Source organism: Diabrotica undecimpunctata, chromosome 4 (genome assembly GCF_040954645.1).
Source record: "Diabrotica undecimpunctata isolate CICGRU chromosome 4, icDiaUnde3, whole genome shotgun sequence".
In the NCBI taxonomy this organism is placed as follows: Eukaryota; Metazoa; Arthropoda; class Insecta; order Coleoptera; family Chrysomelidae; genus Diabrotica; species Diabrotica undecimpunctata.
In genome coordinates, this window is record NC_092806.1 from 120,162,105 (window position 1) to 120,180,485 (window position 18,381).

The following is an 18,381-nucleotide window of genomic DNA, read 5'->3' on the forward strand; positions in this document are numbered from 1 at the left end:
TGGGTTTAATAATAAACACCAACAAAACGAAGTACATGAAAACAACGTCATCGAAGCAGTTAACGAATTTGAATACCTGGAAGCGCTCATTGAGACTGAAAATAATACTACCGCAGAGGTAAACCGCAGAATTTGCACAGCCAAGCCAACAGACACTATTTTGGTGTCAATCTCATTCTTAAATTTTCAATTATATCGAGAAACAAAAAAAGGTAAAACTCTGCACAACAATAATACGCTCAGTCCTAACATATGGTTCAGAGACCTGGACTCAAAAAGTACTGAAAACATGTTAGGATGTTTAGAAAGAAAAGTAATAAGGCGAATCTATGGAGCGGTGAATGACAATGGAGTGTGGAGAACACGATACAACTTAGAACTTTGTAGAATATACGAGAAACCAGATGTCGTAAAACAGGATAGGATGTCTGAGGTGGATAGGGCATTTAATGCGGATGGAGCAAAATGACCCAGCTAGAAAAAAGCTCCTTGGCAGAACCACTGGTCAGAGAAGAAGAGGAAGACATAGAACAAGGATCCTTGATAACCTCGATGAAGATATAAGGAAGTTAGGACACACGCAGGGTTGTAAAGCCAGATTGATGATCCTCCTCCTCAGTCCTAATCCCTTTTGGGATGTGGTGACATCATCAGGCCTTTACAGTTTTTGCACGATTTCTCTCCATCCTTCTCTGTCCTGGGCTAGTTGTTCGGCTTCATGTGTGATGATAATGAATATCAAAAAACCAATTTTTTAACGACTTTACTTTTAATTTAATAAATATGACAAAATAAATATGTTTTTATTACTGTATTGAGTAGAGCCATGGCCATTAGAAAAAGGCATAAATAGTCCAGAGAAATAAGGTATTCCAGTGACCTTGATCCAGGTATTTGACAATTTTTTTGAGTATTGTGGACCTCAATAACCAAAACCTCTGTTTCCTGTAGTGAGTTCTGTGGACTTATTAAATTATTAACAGTTAAGCCAAAAAATGAACAATTTTAAGAATTTCCGTCTAACAGGCAAAAAGTAAAGCATTTTTAACGAATCTGGAGATAATTATTTCTATACACCTCGTTGAAAGCTTTAAAATGGCGATTTATGACTGCTGATTTACTAATTTGTTGCTTAGAAAACTGTAAAAAAAACCTAAGAATTCTTAATTTTTTTAAATGTTAATAACTATTGCAAACATGAACCTAAAACCTTGATTTTGCGCGGAAAGTTGGGTCTTATAGTGTAAAAAAAGTGGTTGAAATTTAAGAGTGATTCATTAATTAGCTTAAAAGTTATTCAATTTGTTTATCCCAAAAAACTTTTTTAGCAATAACATAAGTTACAAATAAAATAAACAATGATTTTACGGGTAGCATCAGCAAGAGAGAGTTATTCTATCAAAAAAAATTTAAAATAGTTAGAAAAAACCATTTTCAAATTTGCAAAACCTGATTGCAAAAACATTGCAATATTTTACTTATAAACATTTAGAATAACTTTTTCGCTATTACCCAGGAACTATTTTAAAATGATTTTTTCATATTCTAAAAGTTCCCAGCAGGAAACTTTTCTCTGAACATATATTAGTGATAAAGAACAAAAATTCAGCTGCTGACTCAACTGCGTACGATTTAAATTACTAAGATGTAAGATATCTCTTAACTCAAAGTAAGCATATTCTGCAGTGATAGCATTAATTCGTTAACGATATCCTAACTCTACATTTGGATTTATTTCAATATATTGAAAGTATTTGTCTTCACTAACGTTTGTAACTGAGAACAATTGCAGATCAAGCAAATAAGAGAATGTTTTAAAATTTCGGAATTTCAACCGGAAACCATTATAAAAAACGATTTAATATATCATATTACTTTATTGGAAACGATCCATTATCTTTTAGCTAAAACAAAAGCCCATAGGAAATTAAAAAATTCTATCGAGAAATAATGAAATAGTATATATTTTAATGAGCTTATAAAGATGGCTATTATTGACAAGGGTGAAGTTTACGATAAGGGCCGTAAGCGTGTAGTAAATCCCTCGTGGGAATAATAGCCATATAAGCAAATAAAATACTATACTTTGTCCGTATATCATTTATGAAAATAATTTGATTGAGGCAAATATAAATTATTTGTATTACTAATAACCGAAAAAAAAAACAATATAAACATTAATTAATAACTTATTACAATTCAATATTAGTTATTTAAAATAATTGTTACATTTGAACAATGTGTTAATAGTGGAATATAATTATTAACATCTAAATGAATCCTCAACTGGCGTCGTGGTTTATTCTGCCGTTAACTGCGTCCTGGGGTCTACCGGACCCCTTTTTTTTAGTTTTTTTGTGAAATTAATAAAGACATAATTCATTATTTCGTTATAATTTGTAATCATTTAAGCTGGAATAAAACCATGTAAGCCCATTTTCTATTTATTTTTCATTAATAATGACAAATGCTAAAAAAATATAACTTATTTTTCAAAGTTCAAGGAAATATAAAAAATGAAATCACTATTTCTTTCTTGATTTTTTCCTTTCATATAAAGCACAAGGAACTAAAATATACAAACTTTCTAATTAAAATGTATTATTATCAACAAAACTGCGAACTATTTACAAGTAACATTTTTCTAAAGGCAATTCTTGCAAATATATTATGCCCTGCAGTCGCCGCACAAGGGTAGGGAACATTTCTGCACGACATTTTTGTTTTTTTTTTGTCATTCTTTCTATCACACATACCACATATCTTTAGTTTCTGGTTCTGATTATTTAATTCTTCCCTTTCTGCTTCAGGTAAAGCTTTTTTTTAGTATTCTACTGATACCCATGCGAAGCTCCCTAGGTAATCCAAAATTGTACAGTCTTATATTGAGATATGGTTCTGCAAGTTGTCTTGCAAGAATTTTGTAAAAGGTTTTTCTTTCTATGGCTTGGTTGTTTTTATAACATTCATGTAAAATGTTTGCATTGACACCTACAATATTCAATATTGTAAAAAAATAGTCATTGACCCTCTCCTAGTTCGCCGGTTAGTAGAATATGTAGTACATTTTTGATCTAGTGCATCCACACCGCCTTTTGTTTGATTATAGAAGCAAATGATTTCGGGTTTACCAGATTCTAAGTCCTCACATTCGGTATGGTGCATTGATGATATTAACACAACTAACTTCCCTTTTTTTGAACATAGGAAATTATAATGTAGTCATTTGTAAAACCATAAATGGAAGATCCTTCAGCTCTGCTCCGACTTGGAAGGAACTGCATAGGTATTTCCTTTTTGTTTCGCTTGAGTGTGCCAACATAGGTCAGTCCTCGTTTTTTTAATGCATCCATGACTTCTATGGCTGAAAACCAATTATCTCCTGTGACATTTCGGTGTGAATTAGCAATTATTTGACACAGTCTCAACACTGCTTGTGTTGGTTTCATGAAACATCTAGCCTCATTTTGTTACAGAAAAACTATCACTATCCTTACCACAGTAAATATAGCCATTATAGAAATAGTGGGTACTTGCGTCTGTAAAGCCGCGTTTACACGATGACAATTGGCGAGACAATTGTCAGAAGACAACTGACTGGCATGAAATTATTGTCTTCGTCTAAACACTTCAAGCCAATTACCTTGCCAACTGCCCTCACAATTGGCCCAAAATTCAGTTGTCTCCGGGAGTAGACTGAGGACAATGAGCTGCGCCCAGTGAGCCCCCCCTTCCCCCCTCTTGTTTTTTGCCAGTTCCCTCACCGGACACCACAGATGACGAGCAGTCGGCCATGTTTTAGCTGTCTACTGCCATGGCAACAGTTGGCTCCGTATAAACATCTTCTCGTTCAACTGGACTGGCCTCCGACAATTCGCAACCACGTGATGACAATTGTACAATGACAATTGTCTCGCCAATTGTCATCGTGTAAACGCGGCTTTAGGGCAATAATTTTCAGTCCATATTTCCGAGGTTTATTAGGTATGTAAATGCGGAACCTAGATCTACGGCGAAATCCTATCAGCATTTCGTCAATACAACACAATTCTTCCATACAATAACAGTCTTGGCAATTTTTTACAAAACGCTCAAATAAGCAAGACACTGCTGCAGTTCGATCATTAGTTTTACGTTCTTCTCGATCATTTGCATTATCAAACCTAAAACGAAAGCAATAAAATACAACACGTACCAACTGTACCAACATGGACACGTATCCAACTGCTGTGCACGATGGCAGATAGACTGATTGGAGCCTTCCTGTATGCTACGCTCTACAGCAGCAACTTTTTCTGTACGCATTGTACGACGTGTCTATGGATGCATATTACCATTTAGAGTAAGCGTGGTGCAAAAACGTTCCATGGTTAATCGAATTACTTGCTGTGATTGAATGTTATCTTCTTCATGTGCCTTGTCCGTTCCGAACGTTGGCAATCAACATGGCTATTCTGACTTTGTTTACGGCAGATCTGAATAGTTCAGCAGATGACAATCCGAACCATTGCCGCAAGTTTTGGAGCCACGAGTGTCTTCTCCTCCCTGGACCCCTTCTGCTGTCTATTTTCCCTTGAACGATCAGCTGTAGTACTCTATATTTATTATGTCTCATAACGTGACCCAAGTATTCCAACTTTCTTTTCTTTATACTTATTCCTACCTCTCTCTCTTTACCTATCCGGCGTAGTACCTCTTCGTTGGTCACGTGCTCCAGGATATACGTAATATACGTCGGTAAGCCCACATTTCGAAGGCCTCTACTTTTTTCATCAATGTTGCGGTCATTGTCCACGCCTCCATTCCATATAACAAAACCGGGAATACATAACATTTCAGAAGTCGAATTTTGAGAGGTAGGATGAGGCTTTTAGAGGTGAAAATTTGCTTCATGCTAGTGAACGATGCTCTTGCCTTTTCTACTCTTATACGTATTTCCTTCGCTTGATCCCAATTTGAGTTAACTGTTGTTCCCAAGTAGATGTACGAATCCACGTGTTCAATTCTTTCATTGTCTATCATTGAATGTTATGTTAACCATAAAATAGACGTAGTGATACGTGTTTCGAACAGAACCACAGTTTTCAAAAAACTTTAATTTGTACAATTTGGAAGCGTTGTTCAGGCGTCAAGTCTATTCATGATGAAATGCCAAACCAAACTTAACATAAATCACTTGAAAGCTGTCAAAATAGCCGATAGGTAAAAAAGTGTTACCAACTTCGATTTCTATACCTCTAAAAAAACACCCTTTATAAAAGAAGTTTAATTGCCATATGTAATAAATACCATGTGGAGAATGTGGAAATTTTAGCATTCTAGACGGTAATAGTACCTTAAGACTTCCTTGTTTCTCATCATGTTTACCGTTCTGATAGTTTATACAAGGAAATCACTTGTAATCTTAGTAGGACGAATACTTGTGTATTTTTTACATATTTCATAAAAATGATCGCTAACTCTAAATTTTCGAGGCATTTTTCTTTTGTAGTCCAGGATATGGCGGATTTCTGCTCAGAATTCTTTTAATATGCGTAGTAGAAATAGATCTAAGATCAAAATCTACCCTATGACAATATGTGGTTTTCTCTTGGGGTGGTTACCACCGCAACTCGGGGTTGGAAAAGATTTATCAAAAAAAAAACCATAGTAGTCCCTAGAATAGTAAATTTTTAGCCAAAAATGTTGGTTTGAGTTTTTTCGAGAAGTCAATAATTTTAGAGTTATTCGTGACTGAAAGTTCATAAGTTACACGTCATTAAGGATGTTTTTAAACAGTTCTTCGCGAATAACTACAAAAATTTAGATTTTATCGTGAAAACGGTTTGGACGTAAAATGAAGCTTATAAAACAAACAGATTCGATTTTTATTATTATCTCAAACTTAATATTAACAAAGTTGTGGCTGTTAGAAAGTAGACTTTACTTCATCGAATAAAAGATCTGAACATATGATGTAGAGTAGAATAACCGGAAAGTGGTAAGATTTCCGTGGAAAACTTAACAAGCTGTTTTAAAGATCTTACAAAAACCTTTAAAATGACTACTGGTAAAAGTGATTTGCATGAAAATTATGGAAAGTTATAACTAAAATAAAGTCCGCTTATAATTTTTGGGACGAAGAAAAAGAAACAAACAGCCCCGCTTAAGCCACCCCGGTTGAAAATATTCGTTGTTCATTTATAATTTACTTCATTTATATACAAACATTACATTCTGGAAGTTTAACTGATTTAGAAGGTTTAGTTTTGAAAAAATCCGAGTTTAAAATGAAGACACTATTTTCGGGATTTTTCAAAAAATCTCCTTTTTCCAAAATACCTCAACAACTAAAAAAGATACAAAAAAATGCTAAAATACAAAAAAAAACAGGTTTTTTATTACTGAAGATTTCTATTTTTTTTATTTCTGTTGACTAAAAATTAAACGACAAGGATAAAAAAATTTATTTCTCAATTTAGTATTTCAAAAACTGAATTCATAAATGCAAATTCATAAAAGTCGCAGTATCTCCGGTGCTATCAACGAAAATTGATGGTAAGTCGAGAATTGAACATTTTATCCCGAACGAACTGAGCGCACAGGAACAAGCAGAATGAACGGTACGACCAAAAAATCGTGCTGTTCACGCGAATTGCGTTCGCGTAAAATGTTCCAGTTGCTTGAAGTGTTTGGAGTATCTTTAGAGCGCTATAGGTCGATGATTATCAATTTCCTTTGGCCTGAATTGGATGATATGGACCCCAACTAAACGTGGTTTCAATAGGACGACAATATGTGCCACACAGTTCCATACTATATTGGACATTCTACACGAGTGATTTGAACGAATGTTCATCCATGCCACAAAGCACAACGGCCCTCAAAGCCAACATAACCCATACCAAAGGTAAAATTCAGCCTGATTTATGCACCAGTCATGGAAAACTGGACATTTCGGATGTGCGACATTTGACGATGTTATATCTCATACATAATGGCATCAAGAGGATTTTCAAACGAATAAAAAAATTCGATATCTCACACTTTGTTTCATTTAAAATTAACATAGGAAGCGCTTAATTAAAGACCCTATCTATTTCTTCTACCTCTCTCAAAGTGAAAATGATTTACAACGTATGCTGCACCAATTTAATATAACCGCCAGAAAATTGCTACGGTAAGCTCGAAGCTGAAGTGGAGGATCATATGAATAGAGCAAATAAAGCCGCAGGTTGCCTGAATGAAACAATATGGAGAAATAAAATATCGGGAAAGAAATGAAAGGCACAATTCATAAAACCGTCATCAGACCAATAATGACATCCGCGGCAGAAACACAACCTGACACAGACAGGACAAAAAGGATTTTGGAAACAGCGGAAACAGGCCCGACCAGAGGGGGGGGGGGCAAAATCCCCGGGGCCCGGGGCCCAAGGGGGCCCGGACCCGGCCGTTAGCAAATTTTAAAAAATTCCTTTTATTAAAATATTTTACAACAGATTGAAGAAAATAACTGGGACAAGATATTGTCTGAATGCAAACATGTTGCAAATGCTTATGGTATCGAACCGGAACTCTCCACTTCCCGTGCGAGAAAGAGGAAGACTTTTCACGATTAAACAGCTATAGAAGATGTGATGTTAAATTTATCCCCGGAAGAACGCTTCAAAACAGAAGTTTTTTACACAATAATTGATGTTTTGGTGGCCAACCTGAAAACGAGGTTCACAGCACTGAGAGAAATCGAAATGAAATTTTCATTTTTATGGAAGTATAACGAAATGGACGAGAATACGATCTCAGAAAGTTGTGTAAGATTCGCCGAAGAGTACAATTCAGATGTAAGCAGGGATCTAGTTGATGAAATGATTTACTTGAAAACTGTTAGTAAATCAAGCATCTCAGATACGTCGCTGAAACCAGCAAAACTTTTGAACAAGCTCGTGTCCCTTAATGTGACAAATCTTTTCCCCAATGTGTGCATTGCTCTTCGCATATTCTGTTGCCTACCAGTATCCGTTGCTCAGGCCGAGAGATCATTTAGTGTTTTGAGCCGAATTAAGAATTGTTTAAGATCTACTATGGGTCAACAACGATTATCTGATTTGGGACTGTTAAGCATAGAGTCGAAACTTGCAAAAACTCTTGATTTCGACCACGTGATCCAAAACTTGCAAGAAAAGTTATGTTGTAACTAACAGTTCTATTGTAAATAATTAAAAACAAAGTTTAATTGTTAAAACTATTTTAATTTTCTTCCTTCCTGTGTCAATAGCATGAGTGTTCACTATTACATATCCCAGTTTATGAGTTATCAGATTTTTGGGAATTTTCGTTCAACTGGGCTTGGGGGGGGGCGGCCGGGTCTCATCCCCGAGGTCCGGCCTGGCTCTGGGCGGCCCTGAGCGGAGATGAAAACACTTAGAAAAATTGATGGCAAAAAACTATGGGACAGAGTAAGAAGTACAGATATACGACGTACATGCAAGGTGGAGAAGAGAAAATATTATCTATTTTTAACTAAAATTACTATTTATTACCATATAAATAGTAGTTTAATATGAATGTTGGTAGATTAGATATTTTTGCACTCAGTGTACTGAGTGTAAATTTACACTTATCTGTAGTGTCCATTTTTTGTAACACAATACTAATACATATATGATATACTTACTCTTCAGAAAATTTAATATTGTTAAGCAGCATAGGCGTCATTTATCAGGAATGACATTTAAATAACAAATCAAAGTTTAATGCGTGCAGAATTTAAATGCGAGGAAGCGTGCCATTTGTTAAACTATGCAATACCTTTAATTTATTTTTTTATTTTTGACTTTTGAAAGTACTTTTTTTTAAATATTCCTAATGTAAATGAGGAAGAACACCAAAATCCCTAAATAATATTGGTGTATTTTATTGAAAGAGAAAATGGTCAAATATAAATATGATCAAGAATAAAATATTTAAAACTGTCGTAAGACCAACTATCATTAAATATTTTGTTTATATGGGGTTAAACCACAACTGATTGCAATGAAAATTACATTGTTCATAACGTTTGACCTTTCGATTTCCACTCCTTAAGTCGTTCTCAAAAAAGATATTAAAAAATTGTGCGAAAAGTATAACCAACAAGTTGATCACCATCATAGACATATAATACAAATAGATTGGATGCTACAATTTGCATTTTCGGGTTATAAGAGTTTCTTGATACTTGGTTATACTGTTATGCATATGGATTGGGCCAGACCAAAATAGAGAATGGTGGAAGTTATTGGAGGAGACACATGTTTAAAATTAAACTGATAGTTCTAGCTATTGATATACAAAATTTTGTTTAGAAATATTTATTTTAAAATACCTTTTTATTAGACATTGCATAAACGATATCTTTATATTACAACAGCACGCATATACATGCTACAAAAGTAGATAATTTTGTATCACGCATTAATTCACAAGACAATTAAACACAATTTGCAGCATCAATTGAACAAAATAATTGAAGTATGTAATTGTCTTGTTTTTGCAATTAAAAAACCGATTTTGCCTCACAAATAATATTACATAAATTTCAAGCCTAGTACGGAAATTGCAATGATTTATATATAGAAATAAAGAAGAGATTAATAAAACATACATAAAGAAAGCAATATCATATACAGGGAGTCTTAAACTTGACGCCAATACCATTGAAATTTGATTCAAAAAAGTTTATTACAAATTGAAAATTAATAGTGGAAAATGTTTTGATTATTGATAATCGGTAATAATTGATTATTAGTGCAATTTTCCTGGGAGTCGTGAGACCTTGTCGTGGTGGAGGTGTTTTTTATACTGGGTCATGGTCATGGTCATTAATTGGGGGGAGCTAACGAAGACTAAACTCACGAGTATCATGCGACACGCGACACCTAGTGTTCAGTAACTTAGGAGGGTATTCTTAAAGATCTTTAACGTCTCAATATGGAAAATGCCAAACGAATCCTTTGTATACAATTTCTTGTTTTAAATGTATACAATTTTTATCATACCTTATTATATACAATCGTATGTATGTATAATAAGGTAAACAATCAGTTCTTGTCACTGTACCATTTATTGCCACTGACCCTTAAATTCTAAGAAAATAAAAAAATGACTTGAAATTAAATTACATTTGACTTGAAATTTGTAAATTACATTAAGTTGCATTTGTACATTGTTACAAGTACTAATACCATATAATATTTGTTTGGAAAAGTGTCAAGACTAATTTAAATATTTTATTTTTATTATTCAGAATATGACCTTATTTAGTTTTAAATCTTTTATTTAATCATAATATAATATGGCTTTAGTTCATCTTTTAAATTCTCGAACTGAAATTGGTTGATTAATTATTGTCAAGTTCTGAGAATTCACTTGTCTGAAAAACAACATATTTTTGGGAAACATTTATCAACCCAAACATTCAGAGTCCTTAAGGAAACGTATCCGTTCTTTGTATAGAAAGTTTAAAATGTCATTTTAAACTTAATTTACTGCTATTCACGTAGGTCCTAAGAACAGAAGAACCACCCCCATGGATTCGCTTGCATACGTATTTTTTTTTTTCGTATGATCGGACACTCTACAACAACCTCTCATCGTGAACACAAGCAAGCAAACCAGCATCGGGTGTGCATCCCATTTTTACCCTCAGACCTTAGACTCCGAGCGAGGCCCAACCACAGACAAAAGGTAAGTGAATCTCATATAGAATTGACAATAAGATATTAAACCTGCCAATTGTTATTTGAATTACATTTTATTTTACATATCCATTTACAAACATTTGCTATTTTTCGCTAATTTATTCACAAAACAAATTATTGCATTTTATCTTTATAATTATTTATCTAATATCATTTAACCAGCGACCGCTTAAGTTTTATACGAAACATTTATGTTTGGAAAAGTGTCAATACTAATTTAAATATTTTATTTTTATTATTCTTGGCACTTTTCCAAACAATATTTGACAACTAGAGCATCGTCAGGGGCATTTCGTCAAAATTAGGCTATCCAACAATATAATGACTGGTTGTCAAATATTTTATGAATCACTGGTTCTAAAGTGGCAATCATAGGTTGCATTAATATTCGGTATTACAAGTATTTTGTTCATTCCAGAAATGGCACCTAAAAGGAATTATTCGAAAGATCAATTGGCCAAAATTCTAAAGGGAATTCCAGCAGCTACTGCATCAAAAAATCATTGAGTACTTTGAGGCATAAGAAGGATAGAAAATCACCATTAGTTTGTTTGAATTGAAAGGAAGAAATCATTTATTTATAGCCATCCCAGTGACGAATGGTTTCACTTGTTTTTGAAAAGACATCCAGAAATATCTCAAAGAGTGTCACAGAATTTAACTCGCAGACGGGAAAATATAACTGGATACAATTTGAGACAGTGGTTTAGTTAAGTTGAGAAATATTTAAAGTCGACAGATTTGTTTGATATAACAAAAGAACCCAATCATGTTTTTAATGCCGATAAGAGTACATTTTATTTATCACCTAAAGAGGGAAAGGTTTTGGCTAAGAAAGGTGATAAAAATATTTATCGCTCCGCTGGAGATTTATGCAACTTCAGGTAATGGATGGATGTGTTCTAGTACACATAATATATAATAATATTGCTGTATTTCATTCTTTAAAAGGGGGTTGGAAAGATGCAGTACACCAGTGGCGGATTGAGAATCAGGCTTTCCCAGTTTTAAGGAAAATTCACTTCTGTCCTCTTTTGAAAAAAGTTCTAGAGGATAGGTTAGTACCATCAGTTTTAAAAAACGGTTTCCGAAAATGTGGCTTAGATCCCTGGAATGTTGGTGCGATTATGTTTCACGATGAGAAAATAGGCACTTCAAAGAAAATGCAGGAACTACAGGAAATGAAACAAGGGAAAAACTTTATAGAGAAGCATATTGATAAAGAAAAACTAGCTCTTTTCAAAACAAGCCTAGAATGGAACAATGACAATAAAGATTTATCTCTTTTTCACTTTTACAAAAACATTTGCATAAAATACAGTCCTCTAGAAGAAGAAATAACAATTTGAAAGCGAAACAAGGTGCGAAAGAACCAGATGATAAAGACAAGATTATTATATGATACCACTTATATTGAGGATATACCAAATGTTGAAGACCACCCTAATGTTGAATACATTTACGTAGAGGACAAACCTGATAAGCTCAGATAAACCAATCTGAGGCTGAAACAGATAGAAACATTTCGGATGTTTTGAAAGGTCATACTAGTCCCTCTAGGAAAAATCTTCAACATAACAACTTTGCTATTATTCAAGACACTTGTGCTTCTTCATCAACACAATCACAAGTTCCGTCTTCAGCAATTGAAGAATTACCTACACCTTCTACATCAAATGAAATTATACCCTCTCCATTTAAAGGAATACTGTTTTGGCCTGAACCCAGAGCATCCTTAGTAAAAAAAAAGAAGAGTGGAAAAAGTTCCTTTTGTGGTTAGTTTAAAAGAATGGCAAACTTATCATGGAAATAAAGAAAATAAGATCAAGCTTCTTGAAGAAAAACAGAAAAGAGCAGAAGAGAGACAAAAGAAACGAGAAGAAAAAACTTTTTTAAAAAACAGAAACCAAAAGTGAAGAAAAAAAATAGTAAAGTTAGTATCAAAAAAGAAGAATCATCAAGTGATGATAATGAATCATGAGTTGAATCTGGTAGCAGTCTGGATGATATATCTTTTGAAACAAGTGATTGCAGTGATAAGGAAAATACTGATCATGAAAATTATATGGAGGGAGATTATGTACTTTCAAAATGCCCTGGAAAGAAAAAAGAATATAAATTTGTATGTGTAATACAAAAAATTTTCAATAATTTTGAAGCATAAGTTGTGGGTATGAATTATTGTGATGACAGTAAAACTTCATTTTGAATTAATGATAAAGATGTGTGCGTAGTAACATTTCATCAAATTCTAAAAAGGATGCCCCAACCTCAGATACTCATTTCAGGAGAAAGAATAAAGTATCAGTTTCCAGATTCAGTGGATGTAGATAGCTAAGTTTCTGAATTTAAATAATTACATATTCTTATATCATATCCCTTACAGATCCCTTATAATTACATATTCTTAATAAAGTTATCAAAACATATTTGAGTGTCAATTACTAAACCTTGGATGTGTCAACTACTAATTTTTTTCATTTTGTTGTGTCAACTACTGACTTGTCCGAAAATTTATTTGTTAAATATTCAGGAAGGATTTGATTACCTGAATATGCATATATTTTATAGTAAAGTTAATCAACATGGGTTTAAGGATAAATAATGCTTGTTTTCTTCTTATAATGTCAACTAATAGTACATTTACCTAATATATTTAATCCGTGGCTCATTAGAGAGAACATTAAAAAACCTATTATATTTTTTGTTAACGGGCATGTTTCTCATCTAAGGTTGCATTTGTCCAAGTTTTGTAAAGAAAATAGAGTAGAATTGGTAGCTTTGTATCTCAACTCAACCCATCTGCTACAACCTATGGATAGATCAGTGTTTAGGCCCTTAAAATTAGCATATAAAAATGAAGGCCCAAAGTGGAGAATCGACAACGATGGGAATAAACTTCAAAAATATCATTTTGGGATGTTTTTGAAAAGACACTAAATCATATAAACGAGGAAATTATTCAGAACGGATTTAAATCTTCAGGATTATGCCAATTTAATGTTGAAAATGTTTTGAACTATCTTTGAACTACGAAAATGCACAATCTTCAAGCTCCTGACGAAAATCAGTTAAATGTTGCCTTTGAATGGGAGTCAGGCCTGATCAAATAGATAAATTTGGATAGGATGAGCATGATAACGATTTACTTTTCTTTAATATGTGAACCGCACCTTCAGTCGAAGAAAGGGGACTTTTAAATTGTCGAAGCTTCTCGTCGATTTTACCTAAACGGGTGCCGGTGCTACTGAATTTACTTATTTCAGAGTCTAAGGGCGCTAAACCATCAGTTGCACGTTTCATATCAGCAGAAGCGTCTCCTTCAGACATTCCAAATATAATAACGTTTCTGTCACGTTTTAAGTTTCTGTCTGAAATTTTTCAAATAAGAATGAAGCTTTTGAATGATTTTCCAAAGACGCCACTCTTTGCTACAGTTTTTGATTATCATCTCTAAGTGCCTCAATGTCATTTAGAATGTTGTACTTAAGTCGTCGATTTTATTGTTACATGCATCAGGGATGCCTGGAGGAAGGTAAGTGAAGTATTAATTGCGCGAAGTGTACAGTTGTCATTGGCTCGGCAGGCGCATTCTGCAGGCAAATTTCACAAGATCATTTTTTATTTGTCGGAGAATCACCATCGGCAAAGGCGACCAGTGGATGGGCGCACTTTCTGTGGAAATACAGGAACATATTGAATAGCAAACAAGAGTATCCAACTCGTGAATGGTTTTGTGGCAGTAGTGGATTTGAGGATTGGTTTTGGACATGATACTATGTCATTAACATTAATCTCCATGTTTATAGTATAAAAAAGTTTTAAATATTAAACAGTTTTTTTCAAATCTTACTTACGAGTTTTTACACTAATTACTGGTACTTTTATTTATCAGTACAAGCACAATTAACTCGTTTCAAATATTTGAAGATACTAATATGTGTTTGAACTATAAAGACACACATCTGAATACTACAGTCTCACAGCTACTACTCCATATTCAGAACATAATAATTAAATATTCTCGAAGTTATCCTTAAATCTGAACAAATTGATCATATTTAATATAACTGTATATGTAGATCCAGAGCCACAAAAAAATATACTAGTGCACTGCTACTGGAAATTTTCGAGAATATTTCTATTATGCACTAACACACGGCAACACACTGTTCTGCAATATGTCAGTACTGGATGAATGTTCAATTTATTACTTGTAACACTTAATAACACCAAGATTGTTACAGAATTTCACTGTTTTCAACAAGGATTATTTTTACTCATACGAAGAACTACCCATATGTCCACATTAAGGAGTGACAATATGTCGACATTAAGAGGCAGCATCCAACACCATTTCAATTATGAAATCCAGGTAATCTTGTAATGATTTGAGATTTACAAAAAGATCAGAAAATATTGTAGTGTCATCTGCACAGAAGGATGTTTTGCTTGTTGCACTTAATATAAGGGAGATTACTAGAGTATGCTATCAATTAAAATGGACCCAAAACTAATCCTTGATAGACCACATAGATCCACTCCAATAATTCACCACATATGCTAAGATGTTCCAATTTATATAGCAGTCTTTGTTTTGGAACTAAATCAAACGCTTTAGCAAAATTTAGGTAAATAATGTCTACCAGGGTATTTCTTTATAACGTCTTTAAACATTCAGTGGCATACAGGAGAGGATTGATCACTGTAGAATACCCTTTGACAAGCTCATATTCTTGTACTGGTATAACCAGTTCCTTTTGCTTTGTAAGATTCACTTTGAAGACTTTCAATAGTTGAAAAAATATTTGCTGTTAATTTCATATACTGTTCTCGTCATAGGTTCAATAAGGTGACATTAATTTTTCTAAACTTGTCACTATTCTTTCTCTTGGAAATTGAATACAAGTATTTCGGGCCATCAAGCATCGTAATACCTTATAGTAGAGATGAATGCTAGCCTTCAATCTTAAAACTGTTAATACATGTTGGATTTTATACTAAATGTTTTGAAAATTTTCTCTTTCTGGTGTGTAATACTAGAAAATCTAGTAAATGATTTTGAATAATAACGAAGGGAGTTCACTGAAATTTGTAGCCAACATATATACAAACATGAGAACAAAAATATCTGATCATTTTTTATTAGATACAGGAGTTCTAATTTTGAGAACCCATGCCTAAAAACTAGTAAAGTAATCTAGGAAAGTAAATTCCTCTTCATTACCATGTTACAGGTATTCTGACATTATGACTTCAGGAGTTGATCTGTCTGATTTTCCTGTATTTATCTGTCTATGGAAATATGGTCAACATCTGGATCTTTTAAAATCCAATTTGTCCGAAATCCAATCCAAAATAAACTATTCCCCGTTCTCATCCATAGTTTTATGTGCGTTTTTGCCGCTGTCATAATTTCTTTTTTGTATTCTCTCCTATTCCTGCATTAAGCTTTCCAGAATTACTCTTGATTTCACATTTTCTACCTCCACTGCCCTTTTTTGTAGATCTTCTCTGCATCTGGACCATAGGAGAGTTCAGTTGATTATCCTTCTCAACAACTCTGAATATGGTCTTTGAACAGATAGTATTATTCAAACTTAAAGCTCTGTGTAATCTGACATGTCTGTGTTATTGTGTCTTCTTTTCCTAACTTCATTAATTTCAATTTATGTTCATTTCATGTTCCATTCACTTTATGTTCCTGTCCTATTCTTTATGCTTTTTCCTGAGCTCCTACAGTTCTTCCACCAATTAAATTACCTGATGTTAACAAAAGTTCTTTTAAAATTGATGAATATTACAAGCTCATTTGTGTTCTCTTGCTTATTGAATTATTGGTTCTACTGTAGGTATCGAGTTGATTGACAATCTCTCTAGTTTTGAAGTTTTGGTAACCTCTAGAAATCTTTCTGTAAGTATTTTTGGTCCAGTATTTTGATTTTAGCTAAGATATTTTGAAATGATATTTTTCTATATTTTATATTTTTGACATTATAATTCCTGTATTTCAACAATCTAACAACATATTTTATTTTCATATTATATTATTAAATATATTTCTTTGTGTAATTGTGTTCCACCATATTTTATTCATGTTCAATTAAATTCATTCCACTTCATACACTGTCTTTCCATTTCAGAGATTTTTTAATTACTTTTTGGACTTTTTCTAAGTCTTTGGCCATTAGAGTTACATTAGGAAGTCCATAACTGATAATAGTTTATCAAATGGATAATAATTAAGGATATTATTCATGCCGCTTACTTTGTAGAATAAGTACCTACCCGATTTTAAATATTTTTTATCTAGAAATACAAAACAATATCCCATTATAGTAATTATCCCATCCCAGTGATTACGAATCCCCTTAGCTAAGGAAAATGTAAGTAATATTAACAAGAGAAATGCAGTAGTTGAAATAATAAAAAATATGCATATTATATCAAGAATTAGAATAACTCTGGTACCTGTCTGAAAAATATGACTCCTAATTTAAAACAAGTTTAATATCTGTACTTTACTGTTACTAAATATTGAATGGAAGCAATAAAATAATGGTAACTTTAAAATCAAAAGATAAACTCAGCAATACAAAGACCTACATTGACAACAGAATTGGGAGTGTGTGATCAAGGGTATAAAAATTGTTAAAATGAAAGAAGACTATAGAATGTAAGAATACCCAAGATATGCAGAAATCATTTTCAAAACATAAGAGATAAATAGTAATAATTATTTATATTTGATGGGTATCAACAATCCCTAAGAAAAATATTGGAGTGATTATCTGATTATGTGTGAAAGGGAGGCTGAATATGAACAAAATGCTAATATAATTAACTACTATAATAATTGTTGTTATTTATAGAGAGCACCTCATTATTAATTTTTAAATTTAAAGTTTAATTAATAACTTATAAGTTTAAAAAAACACCCATTTATTATTGATAAGAGAAAAAACACAAAATATATTTTTGGGCGTTACACTCGTTTTTAAAGCAAGTAAAATCGAACATTTTGAATCCTACCTACAAACTAATGTATGTATTAGTAAACATGTATGCATTGAAAACTATTATACACTATACATATAAACTGTTTATTCACTTTGTTTATGTAATTGGAAACTAAATTAATAAAAATCTAAAAACATTGACTCACCTGTAAATAATAAGAAAAAAACACAATACAGCTGCCAACAAATAGTATTCTTCATTTTGTACAAATAAAACAATAAGTTTTCATTAAAACATGGGTAATTATAAACTACAAATTCAGATACACAACCAAACACAACTTAAAATGTAGGAGTGACATGAAACTACACAACAGGAACAACTGAAACTGAAACTGAAATCGAGGAATAATCGAAATCGAACACCAAACCTGAAAGTGATTCATAGAACGTGAAGTTAGCAACAGTTTTGAAACACTTCCGATGTCTCATGGGCGTGTACTTTGTAAAATTATAGGGTAATGAACAACGAATTCTACACACAACTATTATAGTTTTAGGAAATAGGGCATCATCTGAATCTGATTCGTCGTTAATACTACTAACTAACTTAAACTCTGAGACTTAAGAAGTTAGTTTTGTTTTATTCTGTTTTTTTTTATCACAAAAATAAAGACATTTAATGTTTTTGTTTTATCATT

General features: G+C 32.9%; 1 protein-coding gene across 4 annotated transcripts in view; it reads right to left on the reverse strand.

Annotated features, from left to right (window-relative positions):
• Fas2 (neural cell adhesion molecule fasciclin 2) overlaps positions 1–18,116 on the reverse strand; it is an 85,129-nt gene extending 67,013 nt beyond the window's left edge. For all 4 annotated transcript variants that reach the window (XM_072530103.1, XM_072530102.1, XM_072530101.1 and 1 more), the window contains exon 1: positions 17,887–18,116. In XM_072530103.1, the coding sequence (XP_072386204.1) occupies positions 17,887–17,941 (55 nt within the window). In that variant the 5' untranslated portion in view covers positions 17,942–18,116. The remainder of the gene's footprint in view (positions 1–17,886) is intronic.
• Positions 18,117–18,381: the final 265 nt, after the last annotated feature.